The sequence below is a fragment of the Schistosoma haematobium genome, chromosome 1, assembly GCF_000699445.3.
Source record: "Schistosoma haematobium chromosome 1, whole genome shotgun sequence".
Classification (NCBI taxonomy): Eukaryota; Metazoa; Platyhelminthes; class Trematoda; order Strigeidida; family Schistosomatidae; genus Schistosoma; species Schistosoma haematobium.
The window spans coordinates 4,236,020-4,256,686 of record NC_067196.1 but is presented as its reverse complement, the minus strand read 5'-3'; the positions used below and the strand labels follow the sequence as shown (position 1 = coordinate 4,256,686).

The window sequence follows — 20,667 nt, the reverse complement described above, 5'->3', positions numbered from 1 at the left end:
ACTCCTCAATAGTGCGCAACCATTACCCCGCACCCGAGGATCTAATCGTTTGAGCGCGGAACTGTAGGTCATGAACTCGATTTCCGCGTGTTGAGTCGTGGATAAGCACTTTTGAAGAGTCATATCTTAGGATGTAACGACCCTCAAGCGCTTCCAAGTTTCAAATAGTGGTCTAACACTCACCGACTCACGATTTCAGTGAAATTAACAAAATGATTTGAATTATAAATAATCAGAAGTTATTACACGATGCAAATTTGCTGATGACTAGAAAATTCACGCTACTTGTGGAAACATAATAAGTGTTATTCAGTACTAAAGTTCAGGAATACTACCCCTAACTCAGGCAGGGTCTGAAAAGTAGGAAAAATGAAAATTTCGCAAATGCGATAAAAATGGTCTTGATGGTCTAGTTATAGTATTCCGGCATCAGACAGTGGGTTTTAAGCGTTGTTTAAGCCCTAACGCTTCAGGCTGGGCTATTTCTTTTACTACCCTACATATGTGTTGTATGCAGTATAAGCTATCTTCTTATGTAGATTTGAAGGTCTCATATAAGACTGGAGGTTCACCATTGATATTGTGGATGGTTCGGGATTACTTTGATGACTGTCTTTGCACAAAATTGGTTTGCTGGTTAACCGATTTCATTCATACTGGTGGTCCCTTTTCAGTGTTCTCAAGGGCGATTGTCATTGGGACATTTTAAGGCATGTTGCCATTGCTAACATTAATGAGTGTAACTGTCGTGTAAGCGGAATAGGTCAACTTTGGCTTCTTCGTGCTGTGCATAATTGATTCACGCGATCAATGGTCGGAATAACTATACATGTGACGTGGATGTGTGTGTGAATGGTGAGAATGATCCACCAGGGTGCTTGGTACCTGCATGGTTGCGCCACAGAATTGAGCTGTACTATTCAAATTGTAGCGTTAAAGCCTATACGGTGTTTGGTTTTCCTGTGAAGTGGGATTGAGCTGTACTGTTTGGGTTGTCACGTGAAAGTCTGGATGGTGTCTGGTTCTTCTGAAAACCAATGTAAAATTACCCTGGACCACAAGGGTATATTGTATAACTATAACTAGTACTAAAGTTCATTTAGCTTCAATTGAGTTAACCAAACGTGATTAGTCTGACATGTAATAAAGCAAACAAAATGCACCATACAATACCTAGAGAACCTTTCATCCTTTATCAGATCATTTATAGTTACAGGCTGATCATATACAGGTAGTTTTAAACATATAATTCATCTTCATTTCACAAAACTCAGTGAAAGGCATAATATCAAAGAAGTAGTAACAAATATACGTTGATATTACTTCGTAACAACCGAATGCGTATTCAAATCGCTTCAATAGTTCATCAAGTCATCCTTGTTTACCATATGATATCTTACGATTCTAAACAAAAACGTCATCATCAAAATAAACCTTAGAAAGAGGCGAGCTATTATTTATTTTTATGATGTAATATTAACAAAACCCTTCACTTCAGCAATAACTGTTCTCTGTCAGCAAAAACATAGATGAATGTATTGATCTTTCAACAATTAATATTCAACAGTTGAATTCATGAGTCAATTGAAGCTAGACCACGATGGAAAACCTGGAAGCACTGGACGGCCGTTTCGTCCTATTATGGGATTCCTCAGCAGTGCACATCTACAGTCCCGCCCCGTCAGGTTCGAACCCAGGACCTATCAGTTTCGCGCGCGAGCGCCTATCCACTAAACCACTGAACTGTGATTTTTAAGCTGAGAGGATTTTGAAGACTAGATAACTATGAAGATGGTTTTGATCATATAGTGATTTCTTCCAACGAATTGATGAAGACCAAAGAGTACTTAACGTTTGTTTTGTCAAAGTCTAAGACTTCTCATCCTTACCCACTCAGGGCCCCATCAATCATTGAACCGTCAAAACACTCATTAAATCGTATCCTGCCAAAGAAGGGGCAGATGTGTGTGTGTGTAGGAGACGAGATCAAACCTCTTTGGTAAATGACGAAAATATATAAAAGACAACTCAAAATGATTTAATGGATGACAATATTGTCCACTAATACATTTTGTTCTAGACCACCATTGAAAACCTGGAAGCACTAGACGGCCGTTTCGTCCTATTGTGGGACTTCTCAGCAGTGCGCATTCACGATCTCGCTCGAGGGTTTTTAATGGTAATCTAACATCAATCAGTTCATGATCTCAATCAAAAACTTATTAAGCTCCACAGCTCTATACTGATAGTTCATTCTAATTATCTACATTTATTGAATGTCTCAAAAAATTGAAGGAAATCTAGTGAACACAAACCTGTTTTTCTTGAGATAAGTCGGTGATTCTTGACGCGAAGGTTTAGAAGATGCTGAAAAAGAAACAACAGAATTATAGAATTTAATCGCCATACTTTTCAAGAAATTCTCACTGAATCCTACAGTTAAGAGTTTGAATTGATAATCAACAAACATATTGAAATCGGTTAAATTTATCAACCAATCAGAAGAACGATGAAGGCTCCACGGCCAAACCGTCCACTTCAGAGAACAAAACTCCAACAAAAAGATTAAAAGTAACAGATTCGTTTAAAAATAATACAGGATATGAATTTAGGATGGTAAGTAAAATAAGTTTCTTAAGAATATGTGTCTTGGTAAAGCTGACCAAGTATAGACCATTATCTCAATAAAGAGAAAACTTATACTATTTCATCTAGATAGCTTTGTGCCGATTGAAAAAGCTAATGTCTATCCGAACTCGATAGATCAGTAGATAATGCATGGTCATTTAAAGTGAAATAATATTGGATTCAAGCCTCAATGCTAGTATCAACATTTGAATGGAGGCGCATTCAGTTGGCGAGTCCCAAATAGTACGAAAAGTGCGTCCTTCATTCCATTGATGGCTATAATCCACCTTTAGTAAGTTCTTCAGAGTTTGCAAGCGTTGAAATGACCGTTAGATTATACAGGTTTGAATCATATTGTTAGTCAAATGAAATGATAGCATAGTTATCTTTCAAAGAAAACAAGTAACCAGTGAAGAAGGAGTAGTTTAATGACATTATGTTCTGTAATATAACAGACCATTTAGCTATGAAATATTGATCATATTCTTATAAAACATTACTAACATATACTTTGAGAAATGGTGTGTCCCATTACAGTTTTTTTTACAAGGGACAAACAGTCAACATAAGATAAGATTAGTTGTTACCAATGGTTATGCAATCACTATATGTATAACCTTTTCGATTGTTTTGTGATCTAAGCCATTTTAATTAAAATCAGTTGTCAGTTTTTCTATGCTACTATTGATCATGAAACGACAGTTATGAAGTGAATAGCTCAATGGTAATGTCTCTTACTATGATACCAATACCATTATCTTTAACATTGTAGATAGACCTTTCTGAAGTGTGTCAACTAAATAGAAACCTAAACTAGGAACTTCTTGTTTATATTTGAATAACTTAATATGAAGTAACCATAAAACTTTTAAGTACAATACAAGTTAACTGATCTGGAAAAGTGCATGTAATCAATTTTGAACAAGTAACAGGATCAATCAGTCAGTCACCTACAACGTAGGATCAGGCACACATATGCATCGGTTCAAGTTGCCATACCTCATTAGCACAACAACATAAACAACAGATTCATAGAAGCAGTTAACTCAATGGTGGTAATATATAAAAGAAACATTGGATATAAGAACACAGTACAGGAAGAAAGAATTAGTTGGTAGAAAGAAGGATATGAAGCGATTTTAATCTCATGGTTTAAGGGAAGACAAAGAGTGTGTACACCTACGCCATTGTGATCGATTCTGAGCCATGTCACACACAGTCTCCAAACATTGGTTACGATAGTCACGCGGACCCCAACCAAGTAATCTCCATCTACCAACATGGCTCAGACTACAAGTTAGTGACTTCAAGCACTGATGCCACGTTTTGTTTTGGCCACCCCTAACTTTATCCCAACCATCCTCAACACTAGTCAGCATTGAGCGTCGTGGTAATCGGTGTTCAGGCATACGTAACACGTGACCCAACCATCTCAGTCGATTAAAAATTCACAACCTCATCAACTAATTTGTCATCATTCTCCAATACCCTACCTCTACTTACCTGGTGATTCCAGCAGATGTGAGCAATATTTCTAAGACATCTGTGATCAAATACTAGTAAATTACGTATATCTTCTACTCTTAATGTCCACATTTTGCAGCTGTAAAGTAGAACAGAACGAACTGCCGTGCAGTATACTCATCCTATCAAACTTTCTTCAGTTACTCACTCACTATTATTACATAATCTGAACAAACGTAGTTATACTTACATGTTTTAATAGGACAATTGTCTTGTTTATCTTTTAATTCATTTCGATCTAAATTTATTTGTTCAATATTGTGATTATTATCATCAATAAGACTTTCTATTGAATAAGCATATTCTCTTAATCGATTAGCTAAATAAGTTAATATTTGCATTCTTCCATTATAAGTTTCTTTTTCAATTTCATTCAATGCATGATATGGTGTTTTAGAAATTCTTGTATCTTTTGCATAATCCATATAAGTGAAATCTATTACATTCCCTGTTATATATAATAATAATGAGAAAACATATATAAGAGATTTATCATGATAAATATACTATGTCAATAAACTAATCAGGTTTAATATGGCAACTTTGAATTGCTGCACATAATCTCCCATTTCAATAACATATATATTCTTGAGATTTGAAGTGAAAAGATTCTCTGTTAACTTAGTTATAAATATGGCTACAAAGTACTTGTCAATGAAGTATACTTTCACTGTGTTTCTAAATCAGTCAGTCCAAGTTGTTATACCTCCGATTACCCGACCGTTGTTGCTATCTTGACGTAGTGGTCGGGCTTGCCTGTCGTGATAAATCAGTCGAGCTATACTGGCTGGAACAATCGTTTCTCAAGATCTTACCACCCCAGACAGGTCGACTGGAGAACGGTAAGACTAAAAGCAGCAAACCCAAAGTCCGAAGGCAAAGTCGTACTACAGACTGTACAGAGGTGTGACGGCAGTAAGGTGTTTCCTCCAGACAACAGTCATGAAAGTGATGCTGCCTTTTCACAAGGATAGGTGAAGTTTGAAAAGGTCAATCTCAAACATGAACACCTCACCTCATCCCACGGATATTCGTCTCCAGCGGTACGGTCTCAACAAGTACGGATCTGACACAAAGATTACCCACAAAAAGGTCGTGCGTGACCGACCTTTGGCAGGTGTTCCTTGGGCACTGCGGTCCCGCTATCAGGTCAGTAAAACCATCTCTAACTCAATTTTCTTTTCAGGTGCCTCCAAAAGAACCCTTCCACGGCGTGGGCAAACGGGAAAAGATAACCGCCCTCATACCCCTAACAGCACTCAAGACCACTGTATGCGGTGTTTCTAAATACTAATACATAGATTGATTTATGTTGGTTTTGTGGAGTTTGTGTCTGATTTAAAGTTACATCACATTATAAGTTGGAATCAACTAGGTATGAGTATTGCCAACTACGGTGAACCTGGGACTTAAAACTAATGTGTAGGTATAGTCTATGATACTGCCCGGGTTCCCTAACCTAAGTAGGTGGTTTTCTTAGGGGGCCAGACTCAGAGCCTTCGACCTAAAGGTCTGATCCACAAGGCAGTGGAGCAATGTCAGCAGTTGCAGTCCCATGGTAGCGGGTGACCAACAATAGGTACATACGCCATTTGTTTCTTCAGGATCCTGGAGGCAGCCCATGTGCACTATTGGTTTGAAATGAGGGTTTTCCAATTCCCCTATGTGGACTCTCTGTGTGTACTAACTCGGCTAAAATGACGGACATTCGCTTTTCATCCTTTCAATTTCGTAAACAACACCCCCGCCACGAGAAGGTAGTGAACAGGACTACCCTGGAAGTGGCTGTATACGCGAGGCGATATGAGAGCATTTGGAAAGGGAAAGCTGACTCTCCCCACTCTCGGCCGTACCAGGGTATTTGTGGGCAATGTATAAAGTAGTGATCATTAGCTAAATGAAAAAAAGATATTATCTATTCGTTGAGTTCATGTTTAATTGTAAAATATGTAGTAAACTCACCGAAAATTCCCTTGGATTTTAATAAAACAAATGTTTTAAAACTGTCAATACCACCTTTATTAATTAAACATTTGATTAATTCCAAACGTGATTCAATTGGCCTTCTAAATTCAAATAAACTTGAACATGCAATACAAAGAGCTGAACCTAAACCATCTCCTAATGGTTGATTAATATTTGTATTCTGATGATTTATTAAGATATTAATACACTAAAACAAAATAATATTGAAAACAAAAATAAAACGTAAATGAAACAAAAGAAGGGTGAATTTATGTACAAGTCATAATAATAACAACATTGAATGCTGTCTCAGTAGTCTAGAGGTTAAATGTTGGCATTCGAGACCGATAGGTCCTGGGTTCGAATCTCACAAACGGGATCTTGGATGTGAACTGATGATGGGCCTCATACAACGACGAAACAGCCGTCTAGCGCTTATACGTTTTTCATAGCTTTAATTAACGCATGAACTCAACTATAAAATTACAAATCTCTCCACAAAACCCCTCAATCTGATATTTTGAAATAGTTTATTTTTTCTAACAATGGTAATCTTTGTAAAGGCTTTTACTTAATCGTTGTTAATGTTTAAACCAGAAATTTGTTGGTCTCTAATGACATATTCACATTTTGAAAGGTCAGCTTCGATATTGCCACTTATTCAGTGTTCTGCATTTCAACGCTAGTCACCATGTTACTTTGAATAGAAAACATGGGTAAAAATATGGTGTAGGGATGAACCAATCAGAATAGAGAATTCGACTTTTAGGTGTTTTGCGCAAAATTCAAATACAGTTTATAATGAACAAGAGAAATATCTTTGTAAAGTACTTAAAGTGTATGAAACAATAAAGAAAAAATATATTCTGCCAATTGACAGTATGAGTGATAGTATTAGACGTGGTAAATGTCCAAGTCTTTCTCCATAGTTTGAGTAGGACTATATTTGACGAACGACCTAATCATATAGATTCTCTTTGGTTTTGGCACGAAATTTGTCTATTCATGTGACAGTAAAATATCATTAAACCCATTAGCTCCTTATGTTTAGCTTGAATACATGAGATTAACACAGAATTGTGTAACGGCTCTTACAAATCCAGTGAAGTCTTTACAAGGGTTCGGGAAGGTTAATAAACTACATTCATTAAGATGAAATTACACATTATTGATTTGTCAATGTTTAGACAGGATAACCTGTAGGAAAACGTAAATAGATTCATTAAATATGTATAATCTATTTACACCTGATTTTATCATTGTATCCAATTGAGTGAGTATCAACTACTGATTATGACATTAAAAAGAGTCACATGGGGAGTTTCGGAAATGAATTATCTATTTATTTATTTAAGCACATAAACATTGGTACAAGGAGGCATCAAATAGATATGCGTCACATAAATCACTCGGTTTGTGTAAGGTCTGGGATACTGTTCGGGTACCCAAACCGAAGGAGGTGCTTTCCTTAAGGGACCACACCTGGAGCCTTCGATATAAAGGTCTGATTCACAAGGCAGTGGAGCAAAGTTAGAAGATACAGTCTCATGGTAGCCGGTGACCAACAACTGGTTCATACACCATTAGTTCCTTTAGGATCCCGGAGCCCATGTGCACCATTGGTTTGGAATCAGAGATTTCCAACTCCCATAGGTGGACTCTCAGTGTTTACCAACCCGGTTAAAGCGCCAGACATTCGCTTTTCATCCTCTCGATTTCGTAAACAACACCCCAGCCGAATTTCACAGAGAGAGATAGAAACATTTAATGTGACAAGTATTACAGTGAAAAGTTAAAAAGAAAATAGCTCAGAATATTAGTTTGAATGTCAAATGAAAAAACTTACTGGATCATTTCCAGTTGCTATAGCAACACTGAGCGCTGAATGACCGTTACACAATAAATTTGGATTAGCATTATGCTTTAAAAGGCATTTTGTAATGACGGCTGAATTCTAATGGATATAAAAAGGAAAGTTACAGTGAGAATTGAATTTATTTCATTCTATACTCAATATATTAGGGTTTTTATTCAACTAATAAACTGAGGATTACAAAGCAATAAATAGCTATTTCTTCTTAGGGTGAGACTATAAATTATGGACGACATTTGAGCGACGCTAGATTGATCTTGAGAGTGTCCACTAAAATAGATGACTGACTTTCGCGCCAAAATCCAAGACCTGTTATCTAATACCTGAGTGGTTCGTCCATAAATTATAGTCTCACCCTTCTTAGTTTTGAACTCGTTAATGATGATCAATCATGGCGTTCTATAAGACAACCTAATATTTTTTAGATTCTATATTGAGCCCTATACATCTGGATCAGTAAATTGAAATACAATGGCTTTTATTAACATTTCCTTATTCAGTTCATGAAATAACTCGTCAAATATCCTGTGCAGCACTTTTAAATAACTTAAACTCTACCGGTTTCTAATGGTTTCTCAATAAATCTTTGATAAACTGATTTCAAAACTAGTCACTAATGAAGATCTATTTTCATAATTTACATAAGTTTTAGAATATACGTTTGTAGAATTGCTTTGCATTCTGAGCTAATATTAATTGGATAACAGTTTACTTTTCAATGAATAGAAATTCGCTCATCAATTTACTGATGATTTCGTGATTTGGTTTCAGTAGATTTTACTATGATTCTATGGTTAGCCAATGAATATCATACGTGACTTGAATAGTATATATGAATTTTACAACAAAGTCATAAAACTGAACATTAAACTGGACGAATGTCGTATTAAGCTAATATGAACGAATGTTGAAAAGGGTGCTGAACGAATAACGCTTAAAATTAATACAGAAGAATGATATACCGAACAAATATTGTACTAAGTTGAAAACTGTTATAACTTGTGGCCTTATGTCCTATTAATGTATAATGTAATGATAAAACTGCAGATGCCTTAGAAATATGGCTCACATCTACTGGGATAATCGGGTAAGTAATAGTGAGGTTAGACGCAAGGTATCAGGGAATGATGGTAAATCAGTTGATGAGGTTGTAAATCTTCATCGACTAAGATAGTTGGGCCACGTGTTATGTATGCCTGAACACCGATAATCACAACGTGCAATGCTGAGTGATGTTGGAGATAGTTGGAAGAATGTTAGGGGTGGCCAAACCAAAACTGGGCATCAGTGCTTGAAGTCACTAACTTCTAGTCTTAGTCATATCGTTAGATGCAGAATAATTGGTTGTGGTCAGCGTGACTATCGTAACCAATGGTTGTAGACTGCGTGTGACATGGCTCAGAATCGATCATAATGGTGTAATTGTGCGCACTCTTTATCTTCCCTTAAATCATGAGATTAAAATCGCTTCATATCCTTCTTTCTACCAACTAATTCTTTCTTCCTGTACTGTCTTCTTATATGCAATGTTTCTTTTATATATTACCACCATTGAGTTAACTGCTTCTATGAATCTGTTGTTTATGTTGTTGTGCTAATGAGGTATGGCAACTTGAACCGATGCATATATGTGCCAGATCCTACGTTGTAACTGACTGACTGACTGAAATAGACTAGTACGAGCAGTCTAGAGTTTTTTATCGGTCTTTCTCCCTGCTTATCCCAACCTTTCAAGTCCAGTACACCAATCTCAGCCTCTGAGTTTGGAATCATGTATTTCAAACATACTGAGTTTATATACATACCATATACACCACATTACACCATAAATAGAAGATAAAATTTGTACAAGATGAAGTCCAAAAGTGGCTGCGATTATGAAAGACTGTTACTAATAGATTGGGAATAACTTGAGAATAGTAAATCGTATAATAATAATCCATAAATCAAAATAAAGCGTATAATAAGAGCAGTATATATATACATAATCTATCTACTAAATAGTTATACATTGGGAATATACGTTTAATGTTTGTCCATAAATAGTTCTTAAAAACTACCATTCATAATTCTCACCAGGATATAAATGATATACTTAGTAAATATTACATGCTCTCACGCATTAACCCTTCTAAATGAATGAGCTATGATTCATGATAGTCTAAGTGAATCTAGGCATAATATATACTTATGATTGCATAATGCCTCAAAATCTGACAGTAAATAAGGAATTACAAATAAAACATACCGAATATGCTCCTAGTCAGAGTTACAACCTATATGTCGATAATCAAATCAGAAGAATAGTTGTATACATACTAATAGTTTGCATATCAATTGAATAAGTTTTGCCAGTTATAGATTCCTAGTGATTACTTAGTTGTCTTATTAGCTTAGTCTGTTAGGTAGGAGTGTAGGAAATGCATTTAACTATGTTGGAAGTCATAGGTTGTAGTTCAATTATAATGAAATCATTTACCAGTAAATCATATTCACGGGAACAAACCAAATGTAATGGAGTTCGACCTTCATTCATTCTATTTTCTTCAGGTGTTGTTTTGCCTGAATTCAACTCCTTGAAATAATGATAAAAAGATTAAGATATCTCAGTGAATCTATTAACAATGTGAAAACGTTTGAGAATCTTTATAAAATATATAACATTATGAACCTAATTTGACCACCAAACACCCTGTGGAAATTGGAAGTAGTAGATAGTTCATATGTCCCAATTGTCTAATCATTAGTGGGTTGGGTGGGGCATTATCTAGATATCGTCAAGTACAAAAGATAATCATCACTGAATATTGCAGGTTGATTAATTTTGAAAATATCAATTATATGATAATAACACAGTCACTACAATGTCTTAAACTCTTCATCTTGATCACCTTTGAGATTACTATTGTACGTTGTTGATGAATTTTATACTAGGAAGAAACAACCATCTAGTACTTCATAGTTTTAATGATATTCCAACTGGAAAAGAGTCTATCATATAAGCTTTCTATAAATCTTCACAAAGTTTTGTATTCTAATAATAACACAACATAGCAAATATCATTAGTGCATTCATAAAGTAAGTAACATCGTAAAATGTATACACAAATAGTAATTAGTATTACCTCTTTACTTACAACATATATCTTGTGATAAAGAAAAAAAGAAACTGGTGTATTTCTACCAAAACAAAATGATGGATGCAAACTGTGCAAATAATGAATAAACAATAACAAAGTAAATGTGCATCATTTTAAAAGGGGTAGAACTATCTGTTGGGGTGATCCGGAAAATTGCTTGCAAAAGAAAAGCAAGCATCAGGAAACACCAAGAAGCGTTTCATCCAATCAGTGTTCGCTTGAAGTCTTAGCCAAAAATATCAAGGAAGCGAAACGTCACATGTAGAGGCTCTGATTGGTTGGCTGTTACACTGCTACTATGTTTAGTAGCATTCCAGAATCTTCTAGCAACCCAAGGACATTTAAAATATTATAAAATCCCTGTATTTTCTGTATTAAAAGGGACCTTGGAGTAAACTACTTCTCGCATACTTTGAGTCTTCTCTCTCGTGTTCAGGTCGCTGTATAGTTCTAGCTTGGGGGTTACAGAATAGCTTAGGAGACGAATATAGCGTTCAGTCCACAAGACTTATCACTATCCATTTTGAAAAAAACGGAATCTTTATAACTATGTGCAAACAGTTCTAGTGAATACATCTTGTGAATAATGTGATTTCATGCATTTCATAGTAAAGTATGTCTTTAAAACATCAAGAATGATCAGTTGAAGAACGGTTTAAACATGTCAACTCAACCGTTGAACACTAAATCAAGACTTAGAAACGTTTGTCTTACTACTAGACTTTCCAGTAGTAGGTATTCATGATACTAGCAAGGATCAAATCTAAGATATTCAAGCCTCATAGTGAACACGTTATCATTACATCACTATTTTATCATTCAATTTTTAATACGTTTAAGTCCAGTCAATTCGAGGTATTATTATGTAATTTCAGATGAGGTTTTGTGGATATAATAATAATTTTAATAGTTGAGATAATGAGTCAATTGAAGCAAGACCATCATGAAAAACCTGGAAGCACTGGATGGCCGTTTCGTCCTACTATGGGGCTCCTCAGCAGTGCGCATCTATAATCCCGCCTCGCGAGATAAAGATTCACAAATATCAGTCCATTTAGAGGACAGATTATCATTAATAGTTATACATATAATATATCTCAATGTATGCTCTCGTGTATAAGTTAGAGACGGAAGATGACAAAAAGCAAGTGGGGGTAAAGATTACTACAAAACATACAGATGGTTAGAGCTTACACGAATAAATGCATATGCACCTAAAATTTAAAGGGATATATAAAATTAAACTTAGGGTTTTACATATTCTTTTATTAAGATTTAAAGGTTATTTTTGCCATAAATTGTTATAAGCTGGGGGGGGGAGAAGGGACACTAAAATCCAGGATGATTTCACCAGCTGTTTCGTCTACGCAAAATGCTTCAGATCTGTCGGCCAGACACTATCAGCAGCGACCTACTGTGGGAGAGAACAAAACAGATCCCAGCGGAGGAAAAAATCAGGGAGGTGCTGGGGGTGGACAGGACACACATTGAGGAAAGCAACCAACTGCGCCAAAAGGCGATCCCTTACTTGGAATTCTCAAGGCCAAATGAGAAGAAGACCAAAGAACACATTATGCCGAGAAATCGAGGCAATCTTGATAAGAATGAACAACAATTGGATACAAGTTGAAAGGAAGATCCATGACAGAGCGGGTTTGACAATGCTGGTCAGTGGCCTATGCTCCATTGGGAGTAATAGGCATAAGTAAGTAAGTATTACAAGGATTAAATCAAATGTAAGTAATCTTCAGTCAACTGTTATTCACAGTCAGAGAGGGATTTTGTGGATATTATAGTAAATGTTAATACTTAAATTAATGATTGAATTGGAGCTAGACCATCATGGAAAACCTGGAAGCATTGGGCGACCGTTTCGTTCTAGTATGGGTTTCCTCATTAGTGCGCATCCACGATCCCACATCTCAAGATTCGTGGATCGGTTGATGTTAGACATTAAGATCGTTGAATGCCGGCTCAGTGGTCTAGAGGTTAGGCGCTCACGCGCGATCTATAGGTTCTGGATTGAAATTCTGCGGGGTTCGATTGTGGATGCGCACTGTTGAGGAGTCCCACACTAAGACGAAACGGCCTTCCAGTGCTTCCAGGTTTTCTATGGTTATCAAGCCTCAATTGACTTATAGGTTTACTACATCTAATATGTACAATCTTGCATATCATAGTATACAAAGCATGATAATTAAGCATAAATGAATCCATATTTTACTAAAATTATGTAATAAATTGATTCGATTATACATGATACTTTTTATGTACATACACTTGAATTCCCGGATATTATTGAAGTGTTGAATTGACTTTTTGATTTGAAACTATCATCTAATGTAGCTTGTTTATTTGGATCAGCTAAACCATCTTCTAATAGAATTTCTGTTAGTTTTACACCCATTTCATTTGGAACAAGTACAGCATAATGTAAAACAGTTAAACCATCTAAACTTGGTATTAATGGTGGTTCATCTTCATCAATATAAATTCCTTTTGATGCAGGATTCTCAGATTCGGAAATACTCTATTAATTAAATGAAAAAAAAATCAAGAAGACAAAACGAAAGAATGTAGAACAGGGTAGGTGTTGTGGGGGAAGTAGTCGTGTTTCTTATCCATAAACATTCGTTCGTACTATCGTATTCATCCATTTTAATCATACTGTGGTGTGTACTACTGATGCCGACAGATATAAGTAGTATCATCAATCGAAAATGCAATGTCTGAAGGTAGAAGGTTAAGAAGATCAAAGAAAAGTGAACAAGAACAAAGAATGATTGCTGTGAAAACGAAGGAACAATGAAGTCTAAGACGATTGATTGATATTTTTCAACTGAGTTATTTACTGTATGGTACTCAGATTTTACTAAGATGTTCTGTAATTTGTGTGTTCAAATACTTTCGATTGTCCCCACTTGTGTTCTCGTTCACTACAATACCACGAATTGTATATGGTTATGTAAAAAAGCGATCGAATTGGTTATATAGGTTGGTTAACATATATATATATATATTCTAAGTTCATTTTTAGACTAAATTGTATGTTTATTGCTAGTTTGCTTACTTACACCTGTTACCCCTCGTGGAGGAGCATAGGCCGCCCGCCAGCATTCTCCATTGAACTATACGCTGAGCGATCCTTTCAAGTTACTTTTTATTCTTTTAATATCTGCTTCAAATTCCTGGCAAAAATCTTAAACTAGAATAAAACAACTGTCCAGTAACCCTTGTTTACCAACTGGTATCCATTATTAGTATAAGAGATTTATAAAGATCAAGTTTTATATTTTGTATTACTTTCTCATCTTTGTTGAGCGATCATTAAAAACTGGATAAATATTCTACCCTAGTACGTACCTTCTCAGCAATGTTCATTCATGGACTTATCAAGGACCTTCAAGCTCATGTAACTAAAGCTTAATCTGTTATCCTGTGGGTTTATATTTATAACTTCAATTAATCAACAATATTACTTAAGCATTTTTCAACCCCATTGTGGTGAATAACTATCTCACACCTTCTATATGATTAAACTCTACTGATTACAACTTCCTATTAGAATTCTTGGAATCATTTCTGGAAATTAGTCTATAATAAGGATATCATCATTAATTGTATAAGGAGATTCGTGAATTTTATAGTTTACATAGACATTTAACATAACTTTTAATTATGAAACTTCTCGAAACCACTGTATAATGAAAAAAAGGCAATCAACTCTTACATCTACACGTAAACATATATTTGCATCTGCACCATGTTGAATTAATTTACGAACCATATCAGGATCACCAGCTTGTACAGCTAGAAATAATGCTGGTAATGGTCGTATACCAGTGTTTGGATTTGCTCCACGTTTTAATAATAGATCTATTACATCTAACATTTGTTTTTGTCTAAATTAAGAAGAAAAATAGAACTAATTATGTAGTATTTTTTATAAAGAAAGTTGGATAGTGGCTAGTACAGGAATCCGGTTTTATGCGCGTTTCGTTCTATGTGGGACTCGTCAGCTGGATGTACCTGCATCTCAGAGTTAAGACTTGCGCGTCCTGGGTTCCATTGCTAGCCACTATCCATGTTTGCTTATATAGCTTGTGATGTAAGGCAATATCAAGGCAGTCCACATAGGGTGGACATATGCCAATAACAGAATGATCAATTGCAATCCTAAATAACAATGGAAAGTTACAAGTAAACAACATCAAGTGAATTTAATTATGTAGTCTTTTTGATGGCTGAAGATGAATCTTGATGATTTAATATCTTATTGACGGATAAAATGATCATAATAGTTATTGTACTATCTCTTATTAAAGAATTGTAACATACAAAATAGCTAGATTTATTACATAATACCTATTACGTTTATATTTCGCTGTAGAGAAAGAAACATAGTTCAATGGATTCATCGTATTCTGCAACTTATCTCCTTTGTAATTTGGGTTGTTTATTTGAAAGGAATAGATAGCAATGATTTTGTATTGAACAATCAAAAACTATAGTTCCGAACACTCCACTCTCTGTATCCACATGAAATGAAGACACAGTACAGAAATATTGTCGAATCATTAAAACACGTGATCATATTACATATCTTGATTGATAGAGATCTATCTGTACTGTGAATAAGGTGACGTCTGTACTTACACAAGTGAATGAATTCTGTGTAATTATTTTTTTAAACCAAGTTTATTAACTATCAGTTAGTTATAAGCGATATAGAATGTGGCATACGCGTATTTCTGTTCAAGCTACCATGCTATGTAAGCATACAGTAGTAAAAGTAGTAACAGTCTAACAAAGAAAAGATAAGATTAAGCATAGACAATACGATTTGTGGTGGAAGAATGAATTTATGGAATAAAAAGGTGTTATTACGCTCGGTTTTCCCCGTCTACACGTATGGGACGTTAGTTTATCTACACTAGATACCCTTCCAGCGTCTATTCTACAAGATTTCAACATAACTCAGATCAAGAATACGTGACTAGACACTCTATAAACCCGATAACAGTCGCAGTTATAATAAGGGTAAGAGAATATATAAATTATTTACTACCTGTCAGACTATCTACTAGTCTAACTAAGCAAATAATCAGTCATTATTTTCCTCGCTCATACATCAAAAGGCACAAAATACTTCTAAAACCCATAATCTAACAGAAAGTAAAAAGTTAATGAATCTACATCATAGTGAATGAATTCGAACCAAATTAACTAAATTCTCCAAACAAAATTATCTAACAAGGATTGTAGATTAGTTTTGCATACATTATAACGACGAATAAAGTCTATGTAAAGAAAAACATTATACATCGCTTACTTAGCAACTACATTATATTTAATCAAAACCTTTTTATGCATTTCGATTGAATATGATAATTAACTTAATCACAATTCATATTTCCTTTGAATAAATTAAATAATACGTGTTGTGTTTACGTATACTAGGTAAGTTCATGATCAACATTAGTGTGACATTATTTATTTGAACACATTAATATTAGTACAAAGGGGCAGCGAATACATATGCACCACACAAGTTACTTGATTTGTGTGTGATCTGTGATACTGTCTGGGTGTCCAAACCGAAGTAGGTGGTTTTATCGGGGCATCACACTCGGAGCCTTCGACCTAAAGATCTGAATCACAAGGCAGTAGAGAAACGTTAGGAGATATAATCACATTGTAGCCGGTGACTAATAATTCATTCATACGCCATTTGTTCACTCAGAATACTGGAGCCCATGTGCAGTATTGGTTTAAAATCCGGGTTTCCCAACTCCCCTAAGTGCACTCTCCATGTCCACCAACTCGGTTAAAGTACCGGATATTCGCTTTTCGTTCTCTCAATTTCGTAAACAACAGTAATGCCTCGAGAAGGCAGTGAGTAGGACTTCCCTGACAGTAATTGTATACGCGTGACCATATGAGAGCATTTCGAGAGGGAGATGTGACTCTTCCCACTCTTGGTTGTACCAAGGCATTTGGGTGCAAGACTTTCTTTATTTCGACAATAAAACGTTGGTAAAATATGAACGAAACACATCGAACAATATAATACTGAACATGTAAATGTCTTAGAAATGTTATTGTCACTGTAAAATGTGATCGATAGACGAACTCACCAATAATAAAGGGAAACGCCCACCACCACCACATTAACTCTCTTTATTAACCAATCACAGTTTAATGTTCATTGTAAAACAATATTTGCTTGTTGACTCATTTTTCATATTCTCTGGCTACTGTTCGGTATGTTATTTGTCTCTGTTTTTCCCTGTATTGATAGACCGTACTGTTTGTTTGTACACCAACGATGTTAATTTATGTTTTAGAAACAGATAAAGTTTATCTAGCCAAATAGCTTGCTTGTTCTGACTTTGGCCAAACCAAGACTCTGTATTCGACGGTCTAGAGAATAGCTCAGAATTAAACCTGTAAGAAATTGCTCCCTACAAAGTTTCGAACAGTATCTCATCAAAGTTTCGTACATTGGGTACCTTTAGATGTCTATGGAGAGTCATAAAACTGATCTTATTCCTGAATTGTCTCCTCATTATTCAGAAACCCATAGTGATGACCAGCTCGGAGGAAATACCTACCGAATGGATCCCTTGTTAGAGTTAGAATTAGCTAAAGTACGTTTAGCTCAGACAGAAAGAGAAATCGAGCTAGAACGGTTACGCCAAAAAGGAAGAGAACATTATAATCAAGTTATGGTTGACAAGGCAATGACGTATGAGCCTACATCTGTCTCACATGTCGTTGATGTTCCTCCTAGAAAAGACTGGGTAACAATGATGTCTAGAGCTTTAGACCTACTAAAGAAAGAGATTATAAGGTTTGATGGTAACCCTATGAACTATTGGAGCTTCATACGGAATTTTGAGGACTGTTTTGACGAGAGCTTTGGGTTCCGATCTAGGTTAAACTATTTGATCCAGTACTGTGATGGTGAAGCTAAAAACACTATTGTTCATTGCGCATTGCTCGAGCCAGAAGAAGGCTATCGTAAAGCACTAGAACTTCTCGAGGAAGCATTTGGTCAGAAGCATATAGTAGCCCATGCATTTATTGATAAGATGCTGAACATCCCTGCCATTAAAGGGACCGATCCATATAATTTAAGAAGGTTGTCTCGTGAGATGCATATTTGTGAGCTAACACTCACGCAGATGAACTATGTATCTGATCTTAATTCTACAATGACTATCGAATGCATGTTTTTAAAACTCCCGTTACACCTGCAAAGGGAATGGGTTAAAGTTGCGTGTAGAATTCTTAAGACAGGTAGAGAACCTTCATTCAAGGACCTTTGCGAATTTGTGAAAGAGCAGTCGGACAGCGCTAATACTAGGTACGGCTTACTTGTCAACCGCGGTAGTAATAGTGTCAATAAAGATGTTGGTGTTTTAAAAAGGAAAATTAGTACAGATTACAATGCAGCAAGAATATCTTATGCGAGTGCTAGTGACGATAATGCTCTCTTACGCAGTTCATCTTGTTTGGAGTGCTCCAGTAATCATTATTTAGATCAATGTCAGAAATTTAAAGACAAGAATGTTAGAGAAAGGAAGCAATTCGTTCTTAGACACAAGTTGTGTAATGTATGCCTGAAGGCAAACCACGTAGCAAAAAACTTTCAATCGCCGAGGTCGTGTGCTGTCGAAGGGTGTGGCTGGAGACACCATACCCTGTTACACGAGTTGCGGGAAGAACCAAGGAATGCTAATATCGATGCACACATTAACACCCAGCTATGTACGGAGAAAAGTGTTGAGCGTGTACAGAAACAAGCAGCATTCGCAATAGTGCCTGTACTGGTAAGAAATGGAGAAAAGGTAGCACAGACTTGCACCTTCTTAGATAGTGGGTCGGATGCCTCGCTTATTACAGAAGATCTAGCTAAAAGGGTGAATTTAAAAGGAGAGCCTAAGACGATTTCGTTGAAAACGTTGGATAACCATTCCACAATTCAGTGTAAAGAGGTTCAACTAGAGGTTTCCTCCTTAGACTCGTTTTCGTCATTTAGAATCCCAAACGTATGGACAGTCGAGAGATTACCTATGTTGCGCAGGACGGTACCAACGACGTCTCAAATGAAATCCTGAACGCATTTAAAAGACATAAGTTTTCCTAGAGTAGAGGATGAGAATGTCAAACTGTTGATCGGGTGCAACGCACCGAGTGTACACGAAATGAAAGAGATAAGAACTGGAAAGCCGAACGAACCATTCGCCGTGAAGAATCTGTTAGGTTGGACGCTGTTCGGTTCCTATAGGGAACCTTGTAAAAGCAATCGTGCACTCAACCACCTCTCAGCTAAAGAGGAATTAGAGGATAAGTTCGAACAGCTGTACTCAACTGAATTCAAAGATCCATTTAGTCGTACTATATCGATGTCTGTAGAAGATCGTATAGCACTCAGTGCTATATCAAATTCAGTACAAAGGTTAAACGGGCACTATCAAATAGCTCTACCTTGGATGCACAACCAAAAGTTACCTAATAACAGAGAATTAGCAGAACGTAGACTTAGCTGTTTGAATGGTCGACTTATTCGGGATAAGAAATTGTGCCAAGACTATGTGGACGATTTATTGATAAGTGTGGATACTATAGAAGAAGCCAAACTGACATATCCACACTTTAAAAGACTCCTAAGTTTGCGAGGACTTAACTTAACTAAATGGACTAGTAATAGCGCTGAAGTGCTGGAGTTCATTCCAGAAGAAGACCGTGTTGAAGGAAACATTATTGTTTGCGAATCCAATGAGACAAGTGAACGAACTCTGGCAATAGAGTGGAACGTCCAAACAGACGAGTTATGTTTCAAAGTTCATGAATTTCACGGAAACTCAACCAGAAGAAATATTTTATTGTACTTAGCATCTATCCTTGGTCCAATTGGGTTTGTAGCCTCAATAATATTACGAGCTAAAGTGGTCTTACAAGATACTTGTCGTCAGAAACTAGACTGGGATGACGAGTTACCCATAGATTGTCAAGCAAAGTGGAATATTTGGTGTAGACATATAAAAGGGTTAGACCATTTAAGAATACCAAGGTGTTTGAAACCAGGGTTTGAACCATCTTCTGCTCAAATTCATTGTTTTGCCGACGCCTCCGAGCTTGCGTATGGTGTTGTTGCGTATATTCGTTATGAAAGTGTTTCTGGTCAGATCCATTGTTCATTCCTGCTAGCCAAGTCTAGGGTTGCTCCTCTAAAACTTGTTACTATGCACAGAATGGAATTAACGGCCTGCGTTCTGTGTGCTAAGATTGAAAGGCAAGTAAGGGAACAGTTAAGTATCCCCGTTTCGTCAGTCATTTATTGGACCGATACGACTAAAAGGTTTGAAAGGTTTGTGAGTAACAGGTTAGAAACTATACACGAGTTGTCTACGCCGAGCCAATGGAGATATGTGAAAGGTAAATTGAGTCCTGCAGATCACGCGTCTCGTGGATTATCGCTAAATGATAAGCCTAAGGTAAGAGAGTGGTTACAAGGGCCGAGATTCTTGT

General features: G+C 36.2%; 1 protein-coding gene across 1 annotated transcript in view; it reads right to left on the bottom strand.

Annotated features, from left to right (window-relative positions):
• ANKMY1 (Ankyrin repeat and MYND domain-containing protein 1) overlaps nucleotides 1–20,667 on the bottom strand; it is a 55,128-nt gene that overhangs the window by 5,163 nt on the left and 29,298 nt on the right. Inside the window, exons 10-16 of the mRNA XM_051214067.1 lie at nucleotides 14,861–15,032; nucleotides 13,409–13,660; nucleotides 10,470–10,565; nucleotides 7,964–8,071; nucleotides 6,115–6,325; nucleotides 4,343–4,600; nucleotides 2,316–2,367 (exon numbers count right to left, since the gene is read on the bottom strand). Of these exons, the coding sequence (XP_051072951.1) occupies nucleotides 2,316–2,367; nucleotides 4,343–4,600; nucleotides 6,115–6,325; nucleotides 7,964–8,071; nucleotides 10,470–10,565; nucleotides 13,409–13,660; nucleotides 14,861–15,032 (1,149 nt within the window). The remainder of the gene's footprint in view (nucleotides 1–2,315; nucleotides 2,368–4,342; nucleotides 4,601–6,114; nucleotides 6,326–7,963; nucleotides 8,072–10,469; nucleotides 10,566–13,408; nucleotides 13,661–14,860; nucleotides 15,033–20,667) is intronic.